The 12,545-nt window shown below is 44.1% G+C and overlaps 1 protein-coding gene across 1 annotated transcript; it reads left to right on the top strand.

Annotated features, from left to right (window-relative positions):
* The first annotated feature begins 10,403 nt into the window (after nucleotides 1–10,403).
* On the top strand, nucleotides 10,404–11,975 carry LOC147457874 (UDP-glycosyltransferase 85A5-like). Its single transcript, XM_086511714.1, has 2 exons — nucleotides 10,404–10,884; nucleotides 11,035–11,975. The coding sequence occupies exons 1-2, from the start codon at nucleotides 10,404–10,406 to the stop codon at nucleotides 11,973–11,975; spliced, it is 1,422 nt and encodes a 473-aa protein (XP_086367840.1).
* Nucleotides 11,976–12,545: the final 570 nt, after the last annotated feature.

Raw genomic sequence — 12,545 nt, 5'->3', positions numbered from 1 at the left:
CACTCTTGCACGGGGGGAGATTGCACCCAGTGTCTGCGTTGCTCTTCTCATCTCTCCTCTCTTCTCTCTCGTCGTGCCGTCGTAGCACTCCGCTCTAGGAGGTGCGCCTGCACGCGCTCTCTTGCCCTCTCCCACTCTCTGTCTCTCTGTGTTCGTATTGTGCTCGATTATGGATTTGTGTGAGTCGGCAGGTACGTCGATTTAGTCGTTTATGTGTTGCTATGTGCTATTTTTGAGTATTTTGCATGGCAGCCAGGCACCCGACTGTAGCACATACCAATTCAAACAAAGAACACACCGACTTAAAAACTTCAAAAGCATTTAAAACATTGGAAGTATACAAATTGGACTAGCAAATTGTGTTCACACAGTTTTTTACATAGAATTTATGTAAATGTAGCAATCAAAAAGCGATGATAATTCATGCTCTTTAAAAATATACAAAACAATATTTAACATGCAAATTGTGTGCATTTAGATTTTTTACGGAGAATTATGTAAATGAAGTATTAAAAATAGTGATAATGCTTGAGAGTCCTTTAAAATGATTAAAAAAGAATATTAAACATGCAATTTGTGTGCAAATACTTTTTTACATGTAATTTATATAAATGGAACATTTAAAATAGCGATGATTGATGAAAAAGGTATTCTTTTGAATATGATTAGCTAGTATATAATTTCAAATGGACAATCAAAACCAACCAAATCAAATAATTCATACATTTTTATATGTAAATACTCTTCACAGCCGCGTTAGCGACCAAGTATTTCATATACTTAATACTTAAAAACTTAACTGCACATGCACATACAAATTATATGATGTTCGTATGACGTTATAACCACTGGCGAGACCCACTCTGACTCTTTCACAGGATATATGATGCCTGCCTCCATCAACTTATTGATCTCCTACCAAAGGGCCTCCTTTTGGATTTCCCCTAGTCTTCTCAGCTGCTGTGCTTCATGCCTATGTCCTTCTTTAAGAACAATTTTGTGCTCTACCCCCTTTGCACCACGCAAATGCTTGTACTCCATTGCAGACAGGTTTGGATAGGAATCACACAGTTGAACATAACCTTCCTTTTCACCTTTGGTTAAATCTTCACTCAACATGCTTGAAACCTCCTCTATGTTTAAACCATGAGCTTGAGGCTGCATACCTTCTTCTTTAGGTGGGAGTCATCTATGGTGACTCCGAATAAGTTTTCATCTATCTTCAGCATGTCGTCCTCGCTCTCCTCTTTCTCTGTGCTAGTGTAACCTTCATCGTAGCCCGTTTCTGTCTCGTACTCGTAGCTCGTCATGTCACCCTCATCATTAACTGCCATAGGATGAGAAATGCTCTCCTTTGTCTTCAAATCAAGCACAATCTCCCTTCCTCTCTCTTTGTCAGGCAAGGTGAACACTTTGCTCTCCCAATCCTGCTTAGCTTCTATCGCCAAAAGCCATGGCCCACCCAAAATGATCAGATAAGCATTATCTCCTGCCTTCATCACAAAAAAGTCTATCAGGCACTCTATGCCCATCACCTTGACCTTTCAAATCTTTGACTCCCATCTCTCTCATGGCTGCTTCCGTCATAACACAAACCTGCACTCCACCGTCTATGTAGGCTTGTAATTGCATCCACCAGCGGAAGAACATCCGTGGGGCTACCTACCCTCCAAACCATGTTTTGCACCGCTTGCACATTCCCCTTAGCTCTCGGTAGCCTAGTGCTAACACTTGTGGACCGCTGTCTCCTTAGCTTTGGATTTAAAGCTAACAAATGACCAAAAGTAACTTTGCCTTTTGATTTTGAACATCACTTACCAGATTGTACTCGGGATAGCCACGCCCTAATTGGAAATCCGCTTGTTTGATTTTGCGACGCCTTCTTCTTTTTCTAGGCTCGGGCTACTCTCTACCTTCGTACACCTTCTCTTTGCCTTTGCGAGCTCTGGTCTCCCACTCTGTCTTTATCTCTCTCTCAACTCTTGCTCTCTTATTGACCAAAACCTCGACATCCGGTTTATCCACCCCTATGATGTTTACTCTTGGGACTTCCCCTCCGTTTGGCGAAGCTGGTTGCACAGGATTCTACACCACTTTCTCTCTTGGACCATTGAGTTTCCCTTGACCTCAACCTCTACCAAAAAGCAGGTAAATGCCTCCTCTCTCCCTCTGTGCTTGAGGACAATCAGGTGCATAGTGCCCCTCTTCTCCACAATTGTAACACCTACCTCGTAGCGGCCTTGCTCCTCTTGGTTGTTCTCTATACATGACATTGAGCCTCAACTCCTGCATCTTGCACCGTGCGCACCCAATTTTGAGGCACAATAGCTACACCTCAATTTCCATGATTTTCTTCGTGCATAGCCTCTCTCTGACTCTGCGGTTGAACATCGGCCATCGTCTCATAGCTTAACACACCCTGCTCTATCTTCTTCTTTATCTTTCTGCTATTTGATCGAGCAATCTCTACCGCACCATTGTAATTCTCTGGGCTCTCATAATCGACTTTCTCTCTAACCTTGGGATGTAGACATGCCATGAACTTATCCAACTTGAAATAGTCTCCATTAGCCAATTGCATGGCTGTCGCTAGTTCTGCCCAACACTCTTCAAAATGACCTTAAAAAAATTGAATTCTTCACTTACGTCTTGCTTAAGCGCCTTCAACTTCTCATCCATCTCGACTGGGGACGCCTCCTTGCAAAATCCGTGAAGAAACCTCGCCCTAGAGCCGGCCATGCTTACCTCGGCTCGCCTTCCAACGCTTCATACCACAATTTAGCTTTACCATGCATCACTAAAGAAAAAATTTACATTTTTCTATCCTCGTTCAGCATACACAATGATAGCATATACAACTCAAAATCCGACATCCACTCGTCACGGCTCTCTTTGCCTGTGAAAATCAGTCCATAGCTTCTAGCTACCATGACTTCCAATGCGAAAAACTGCTTATTTTCGATTAAATAGGAGCAATCAACGTGCTCCTCAGTGGGGGCACCAGAACATGGAGAGGGGGAATGGGGGAACACACTCGGCACAAACACAAGGGCCTCTCTATAGCTCAAGGTATCCACAGCACCCATATCCTCTTGGAAAACACCTTCACAAACACACCTTACACTAGCAGACCACCACGTGCCCAATTTCCACTGCTCACACACTCCACAAATCCACCACACAACGCACACCTGCTGCCACAGTCTGTCTCCACCCTTACACACACTCACAGCTGCTAAATCTCACTCTCTCACACAAAACACCGTCAATCCGGGGGGCACACACTTCCACACAGCTGGCACCAAGGGGAAACATGAAAGAAGGAGAAAGAGAAGGGAGAAAGGGGAAACAACAACAATAGGGGTAATGGTGGCTTGATTACACTTGAAAAGCATGTACACTAGCTTGCACTGCCATCTCTATGGCCATTTTTCAGGAAAAAGTTACAAAGGGGTTAGCTTGTCAGAGAACTCCACTTTGCAGGCTTCCAACGGCACCCAAAAAAATGCTAGGAAAAAAGCCCATAATTTGATTCAATTTTGACTTTTACAGGGGGGGTTTCAATTTGGAAGATTGCCTTCTCATTGGTCCATCTGGTACCCTAATTTGGTATTTTGGGAAGGGAGCACCGCCTTGCTTCATGTGCTCAACCCTTCTCTCTTTTGCACTTGGGGGGGTGCAATAGCGATGTCTCTATTGCCCCTAGGCTTCTCTTTATTTTTTATTTTCTTCTCCTTCATTTTTACCCCTTTGTGGGGGTCTAGCTTTGCACTGCTTTTTTGGCCCAATTTTGGTCCTCTTTGTCCGACTCACACTTGCCTTTTTTGCCCTTGTCTGTGCTCTCTCCTCCTTTGCTTTTGGTCCTTGCTCAGACAACTTTGAAATGGGCCCTTTGGTCTCCTTGCATTTAGTCCTTCTGGCCGCCCTCGGGCTCTCTCTCCTCCTTTCTCTTTGGTCTCGGCCTTGCCTTGGAGTGGTCCCATCCCCTTGCCCTTGTCCCTAGTATCTCTCTCTCTCTCTCTCTCTCTCTCTCTCTCTCTCTCTCTCTCTCTCTCTCTCTCTCTCTCTCTCTCTCTCTCTCTCTCTCTCTCTCTCTCTCTCTCTCTCTCTCTCTCTCTCTCTCTCTCTCTCTCATATATATATATATATATATGCTCACTGTCCGCGGGACCCTCCCCTTTTGTTAGCAATAGCGAGGTCACTATTTGGGGGGGGGGGGGGGCTTCAAAAGGTTTGGGGCCCTAAGGCCGGAGAAACGGCCCCTCATTGGAACACTGGCGTTTACGCCCTACGTCGCTAGGCATGCACTCATGTAGCGTCGCTCGGCATCCGCCATAGCTCACGGAGCTCCAAGGGGAGCTCGCCTCCCTTTACACAACCCAAATGGGCTCACACCCCAGGCTAAATAGCCGGCACCTTTAACATCAAGCAACGCATCTAGGATTACCTCCTCTGCCACATGGCAGCAGCTGGGGTGCCTCCCCTTTGGATGGCCTTAAAAAATTTTGAAGAAACCCCCATAAAAATTCCATTTTTTCCCCTTGTCTGTAGTGCCTGCCAACTGGCACTCAGTGATTTAATCGCTGAGCCGTAAAATTGCACCAAGTTCCCATTTTGTCGGTCCCCGACCGTGCAAACCTCATCATCTTCGGAATCACCTGAGCTCGCTATCCAAGGCCACAAAAAACAAAAAAAAATCTGCAAACTTTTCACCGCCAAATGCCTCCAACTTGATCCTACCGTATCTTGCTGACCAAGTATTCGATTGACATGCCATTGATTTGTGCTAGCTCCACATGATGCACATTACCGCTGAGAACCTTGGCGAGGCTGAAACGATGCCAGATGGCGCATCCTCCAATGCGGGCAAGTGCTCATAACTGGCCCCCTAAAAAATTTCAACTGACCACATCTTGCTAACCAGAGCTTCAATTTGCAATCGGAGAAGACCGGCATGTTCCACAACTCTAGCACTACACATATATCCACCGACACCTTCCTGGGCCACATGTCCCCAGCTGCCCTGCCCGTCTGGGATCTGCTACACTCTAACTTTAAACTTCAGTATCTTGCACACCGGGGCTCCGTTTGATGAGTTGTCTGGACCGGCTTCTAGAGCACATTAAACAATACATTCCTGAGCATTGACTTGGCATTCTGGGCACCTTCATCTACAATCCCATCTGGACCATATCGTAGAACTTTTGGCCTAAAAACCCGCCTCAGGCATACTCTTCCGCTATCCTTTGGGTGCCTACGGCTTTGGTACATGTCCTAGCCTTCTGCACTGCACCTGTCTACTGCCCTTTCCTGGCATAGACCATTTCCTAGCTTAGACCAACTTTGACTGCACCAACATGTGATTTTGACAATAGATACTAGCTTCATGCGAAGAAATTCGGCAAGATGATGAAAATGGTAAGCAATATGTGGTGAGATTCGGAGCAAAGGTCCTCTCATCAAGGAAAATATTCACAAGTAAAGGGAATTATGGGAAGCAAATGTAATAGTGGAGAGTAAATGTCTACCCCTTCTTGGAATGATCACAAGATGTTGTACTCTCAACATTTGCTATGTTGAGATGGATTGCCTAAAAAACGTCCTTGAATCCAGAATGTAAGCATATTGTGGATAAAGATAATCCTGTTTCAAATATGCTTTCTAGAGCAAGGTATGAAAATGAAGAAGAAATGGTTGTCAAGGGTGATGATGTAGGCACAAGGTTTTATAGTAGCTCTCATGCCAAAGGTGATCATGTTTGCCTATCAAATGCACTTGATTCATTTAAAAAGGGCCTATATTTAGGTGATTGGTTGCTCATTGGATGCTATTTGAGCACTTTGACAAGGCAAGAAGGGTGGTGTGATCACGAGTTCAAAAGAATACACAAAAATTCAGGCTATGGATACTTTTTGAAAGATGCTCATTGGTTGCTCACTGGATGCTATTCGAGCACTTTGACAAGGCAAGAAGGGTAGTCTGATCAAGAGTTCAAAAGAATACACGGGTATTCCTATTATAAGGACACTCAAAGGGATCTTTTATGAGAGTCAATTATGTTGGACATAGAGGTGTATGGGCCACCTTCACAAAAATAAGAGAGAGTTATTGATGAAAGATGTATCTTAGTTTGTGGAGTCTTGTGAAACCTTATCAAATATATTCAAATGTACGTCATCATGATGGATTGCACCCTACTTTCTCATTGGCCATGCACTATAAGTGGGTAGTCAATTTTGTTACAATGCTATTGGTCTTATGGAAAATGAGATACGTAGTGCATTCTTGCACAAGAAGACTTAACCAACCAAGTTGAAGGTTGTTCTCTAAGAACAAAAATTACAGAAGGAATATGTAAGTTCCTCTTGGAAGATGTGAGTGACCAATATGACAAGATGGTTTGGTCCTTATGTGGTTAAACATGTACATGGAAATGTATTTTACACTTTGCATGATTTGTATGGGACAAAAATGAAGATTCCCATCGCTTGAAAAAGGATCAATCTATTTAAACCAAGAGGTGATAGAGATTCCTTTGAATCACAAGAAATTCAAAATGAAGATCATAATGAAAACTTATGGATGAGTATTAAGGAAGAGAGGATGATGCATTAGACTTTATTGAAGATGGAAATGAGTTTGACATGTATGTTGACTTACATAAAGACTAAACCTACTGCAAAAAGATATATGACATGTATGGCACATGTCAAAGGATGTTCACGTTTAGAGGGTGGATGTCATGCCATGCACGTGCATTATGTGAAACCAAAATATTTACCTAAATCTTCATGCTTTTTTTTATGTGGGACCAAGGGTGGTATAATGCACATAGTGTGATATATCTGAAACGGATGCAATCATGTGCACACCTTACTAAGCAGGCGAGACCTTAGACGTGGAAATGTTTTATGTCTTATCACATATAAGCATACCTTTAAAATAAATAAAAAACTCACAAATTTCAAGTGTTTCGAAGTGGCACACTCCTTCTGCCTAGAAAGTTGAATGCGGATGATCTCGGCCAAAAATAGCAAGTTTCGTACGTGGCTGTAAAAGATATGTCCAAAGTGCTTGCCAAGTGATAAAATGAGGTTCACCATGAAATTTGAGCCCAATGGATTTTTCCACAAATTTGAGAAAAATTTCTAGAACAAAAAAGGCCATGTTTGGACTAAAAATGGTCAAAAATAGTTTAAAAATAGCTCAATTGCCACATCAGTGATGGCTCCATCCTTGATCAAGCTGAGAGTGAGTTTATAGAGCCAATAATGAGCTCTTTTGGACACCTACCAAAGGAGATACTATAGTTCCAAGTTAGGGTGCTAATTCAATCCCATGCTATTTCCACTACATGTTCGAGGCTCTGAGGCCACTACTTAGGGTTTCCCCTCTTCAAACAATTACTTGAGCTTCTCTAATGAAGTTTTTAATCTCCCATGAAATGGTCATGACAAAAATTAAAGCACAATTTTAGGGTTTTTATCAAGGTGAAAGAGCACCGTATCTATGCAATTGGGAGCGAGGCTACACCAAATCTTCATAGACACAAGAGTTTTGAGTTGATATTGTTTTTTTCTTAAAGTGAAGCTTTCATGGCTGGAGTTTTTCTCATTTTATGTGTGTCTTGCTTTGAATCGTTTGCGATTCACTTGATTTTGCTTCAAACCCTCATAGTCAGAGGCCCAACGCTTTCCTAGCCATAATGCACACTTCTTGACAGTGCCTTATGATTGATTTGGGTGTTTTGGATAAGACACTACCATCATCGTGTACACTCACAGTGAGAGCGCATTCGCAGCTGTGAGGAAACCAACTTTTCATGCTCGCACAAAGCACATTGAGATGCATTATGACTATGCCAAGAAGAGCCTCTCAACAAAAGACATCAGCTTGGCTTATGTGTCGACAGAGGACAACCTTGCAAATCTATTCACAAAGGCATTGCCGCGTGAGAAGTGTAAAGCTTTCCACAAATCTTTGGGCTTGCTTCCCTTTGTGGATTGATCATGTTCTCAGGGCATGGCACTTCCTATACACTATGTGCTAGCTCTCGTTCATTGCATCACTCTCAAGTGGGGTTTGTTACCATATGTGTGATAGTGACGTGTGTGAACACACTTAGGACCATCGGGACACTTTCTTTCTCACTAGGAGGCTTTTTGCCCCGTGCATCATACATATGTCCATCACACTAGGGCTAACTTATCGGTCTGTTTGTTCACTAAGTAATATACTCTCTATTATGTGCCCTTGTGTGTGCCTTGAGCTTCTTCATATTCTCCAAGTTGTGAGTGCATCCCTGCAACCCTAATTCCAACAAATGCAATTGAGCTTTTTGATTACCTCGATAAAATTTTGCTTTGACACTAGTATATGAACACAAAAGGGAACATTCAAAGAGGGAAAATCAAAGATCTGCGGAAGGAGCTTGGGCATGAGGTAAGGGACATCATAAAAACAATTATAACGATAGACACGATACCAGAAGTCACGACTTGCAAAAGATATATCATGGAGATTACGAGACATGATCAGCATGAGAGAAATATGAAAGACTAAGAGACTATGAAAGAGAGGCTAAAATGTAGAAGGGATGTTAGCCTCATGGATGGTGATCTAAGGACTTATAGAGAGCATGATAATCGCTGAGATAAAGAAAATGTTTAGCGAAAATGTCAAAGAGAATGATGTTGAGCTTCCTAAGCACCTCGAAAAGTGTTTTCTCAACAGCATAAAAGTACAAAAGGGAGCATTTCCTCAGGACTAAGTAACACCCATATTTAAGAGGGGGGAAGCAATGGGATCAAAGGCAGAGAAGCTCACACACAAAAGCAGAGGAGATCGCATCCGCAACACTCAAATCAAAAACTAAACCTGGACGGGCACTAAACCTAGACAACCTGGAAAATGCATGTTAACTTATAACATAATGCTGTAAAAACGGATGTGGGTACAGAATGCATGCGCAGGTGCGGTGGTTAGCCTATGCGTCCCTAAACTCTGACGGCCAGGTCTAGGGTTCAAATCGCCCCACTGCGCCTCATTTTTCCCGTTGGTCATGTTTAATACACCTCACCTTTTTGACGACATGCCTCGTTTTTCCCGCTGGCCAAGTTTAGTGCGCCTCGAGATCCCGCCCTGGAGCCCTGACCGTTGATCCCATTACTCCACCCCGCATTTAATATGGGTGTCGCTTAGTCTCAAGGGGATCATTTAGAGTTCACCTTCCCTCATCTTTTTCTCCTAGATGACAAAGGGAGAATCAAAGATCTACAAAAGAAGCTTGCGCATGAGGCTAGGAACAACACAGAAGCAGTGGTGATGGTAGCCATGATAGCATAATTGAATGTGACAGTCCATTTGCTGGCAGAAATCGTAGAAGAGATGATGGTGGACTCCTCCACATATGCACTATCTTACATGTGAGAACTCATTAGCCCCCCTCCCCCCCAAAACCACAAAAAAACAAAGAAAAAGAAAAAAAGCCCACAAAACCCACCCTCCACGCGCTCACACACATGCGTGCGTGCGCCGCCACACTCAAAACAACACAAAAGGTCCCTAGCACGCCACTATGATTTAGGAAGAACTTTTTTAGTGTTATGGGCATCACGTGTCCAGCAACATATTCGATTCATCCATGGAGATGCTCCAAGATAGAGATGAGAGGAGCGGCCTCCAAAATCCTCATGACTAAATAATACCTATATTTAATGCGAACCAAGTAATGGGATCGACGACGAGGAAGTTCACGCACGAAGATCGAAAAGCTCGCAGCCGTAGATGTCTGCTCAAAAACTAAACCTGGACACGCACTAAACCTAGACTGCTTAAAAACTAAACCTAGACAGACGCTAAACCTAAACAATGTGGCCAATGCACCTCGAACTCACAATATTACAGCGTCAAAACGGTTTGGGATACACAGTGAGCGTGCGGGTGAGGTGGTTAGCCCGTTTGACCCCCAAACGTGGATCCCCGAGGTCACGGGTTCAAATCGCGTCGATGCGCCTTGTTTTTCGCGTTGGTTCAATTTAGCGCCCCCCATTTTTTCGATGGTGCACCTCGTTTTTCGTGCTGGCCAGGTTTAGTGTGCCTTGAGATCCCGCCCCCAACCCCGACCGTCGATCCCATTACTTGGCTCCGCATTAAATATAGGTGTTAGTCTCAAGGCTCCAAAATAGAGAAGAAAGCCCTCGTAGGCTCATGGCATAGAAAGCTGCGGCAAGTTCCATGCGAGGGATTCTCCAGTAGTTTGTCTGATGTACGTATTTTGCGCTAAACCCAAGGCGCCATTACTCGACAAAAAATTCAAATGAGTTTTGTATAAATATACACCCACTACATCACTTTATGCGGGCAGTAAGTGAGCAAGTAAGTTTACCAAGGTCGCCATAGCCATGCAGCCTCATGCCCTGCTCTTGCCTTTCCCCGAAACAGGGCACATCAACCCCCTCATGCAGCTGGCCAAGCAACTGGCCTCCCATGGTATCCTTGTCACTTTCGTCAACACCCAATACAACCACAACAGAATCCTCCAATGCAACACCGCCCACCTTCCCTCCGACCTTGGTCTCCCCATTCGCCTCGTTGACATCCCCGATGGCCTCTCCCACCTCGACAACCGCGACAACGACATCTACATTCAGAACGAGATCATTGCCAATGTCGGCCCCGCCCTCGAGAAACTCATAGCGAAGCTCGCCGCCGACGGTGACCGGATCACATGCATTATCTCTGATGTGATGGCTGTCCAGAGTCTTGATGTGGCCAAGAAGCTCAGCATACCGAGGGTCGCTTTCTGGCCTCCCAATGCGTCTGCGTATGCATACTGCTGCCATGGAGTGCATGGAGCTTCAAATGGGAGTTTTCCTAAGAATGGTAAACAGAGGGTTTTGGAAATATGCAGGGCATAGCCATAATATGTCAATTTGTGGTTTTCAGTTTAAATTGGAAGCATAGGTTGAATGCAATATTGTCTCTTACACATCCAGATAGCATTACCAACATTGTACACATCATGTGGTGCAGGAGTTCCACAGCTTCATGAGATGGTAAGCTTCCCGGGTGTCCCGCCATTGCCCGGTCGGAAGCTTCCCTGGATGATAGAGAATGAGGTCATTGGCGAGGCACTTTTCAAATCGTTTGCCCATTGCGTTGAGGCCCTTTGGCAATCAGAGTGGGTCCTTTGCAACTGTGTATATGAGCTAGAACCCATTGCCCCCAATGAGATGCCCCCCGGTTTTCGACTCGTGAGCCCCGTTGGCCCCATTCTGCCTTCAGATGTCCTTCAAAAGGCTTGTGTGAAAGCCAACCAGATTACAACAAGTTTATGGGCTGAGGAGGATGCTTGCCTTGACTGGTTAAACACACAAAAACCGCACTCTGTCTTGTATTTGTCATTTGGAAGTGTTGCCAAACTTAGCAAGGAACAACTTCATGAATTTGCATATGGGTTGGAAGCTGGTGAGGTACCCATGCTATGGGTAGTGCGCAACGACATTACCGGAATGAAGGGGACGGAATTGCCGGAAGGCTTCTTGGAGAGGATGAAGGAGCGGATAAGGGTAGTCTCATGGGCACCTCAATTGCTTGTGTTGTCACATGTTTCTGTAGGAGGCTTTTTAACACATTGTGGGTGGAATTCAACCATAGAGGCATTGGCGATGGGCGTGCCGATGCTCGCGTGGCCGCAGTTGGCCGACCAGTTTTTGAATGCAAAGCTAATGGTAGCTACATGGGAGGTGGGCTTGGAGCTAAATGTAGGAGATGAAGGGTTTGTGGCAAGGGAGACTGTGGCAAGCCAAGTGAGGAAGCTTATGCAAGGGCCAGAAGGGAGTATGATGAGAGCCAAAGCTGACAAGATTAGGCAGCTCATTTTAAAAGCAACAGGAGAAAATGGGTCTTCCTACAAAAACATGCAAGCTTTTGTGAATTGGATTAAGCATCAGGCTCAACTTTTGTTGCCATAAAGTGTGATTAATTCAAGACCTTAGTTAACTGAGAATCATGATTTGAAGGTCTCCTTCATCTTTATATGATATTGGGATTTGTAATGTTCAAAGCAAACCTAGGTATAGTGTATTCCCACCTATAGTATTTTCAGATTTACCTCTAAATTTAAAATTTGAAGGTGTGAATTAAGCCTACAATTTTAGGGAAATTAAGTGTAAACACCGCAAAACAAAGTCAAATTATCTCTTAATTTTCTCATATAAGGTTTTCCAAGTTTTTGAAAAACATTTCTATTTTAGTAGTGTGCCGAACAGACGCCTTCTCCGCATAATGGTATTCCTGCTCCTACTACTAGGTCATTGTTATTTATATTCGTTAATGTCCTAGATTCCTAGGAATCCGAATCTAGGAATCACCCTTGCCAAGGTGAAGGGCCTTCAACCTCCAAAAGGAGGATCGATCCTCGGCGCATAAGAAGAACACCTCACCTTGGTCTCCCTACACCACATGCACTCGTACGCCAATCTGACACAAGTGGACATTTTTTTTAAAACAAAAAATCATTTTCTCACCCTCCATTCCTTGCT

The sequence above is a fragment of the Adiantum capillus-veneris genome, chromosome 5 (genome assembly GCF_014529385.1).
Source record: "Adiantum capillus-veneris isolate H3 chromosome 5, ASM1452938v2, whole genome shotgun sequence".
Taxonomy (NCBI): domain Eukaryota; kingdom Viridiplantae; phylum Streptophyta; class Polypodiopsida; order Polypodiales; family Pteridaceae; genus Adiantum; species Adiantum capillus-veneris.
This window is presented reverse-complemented; position numbering and strand designations above follow the sequence as displayed.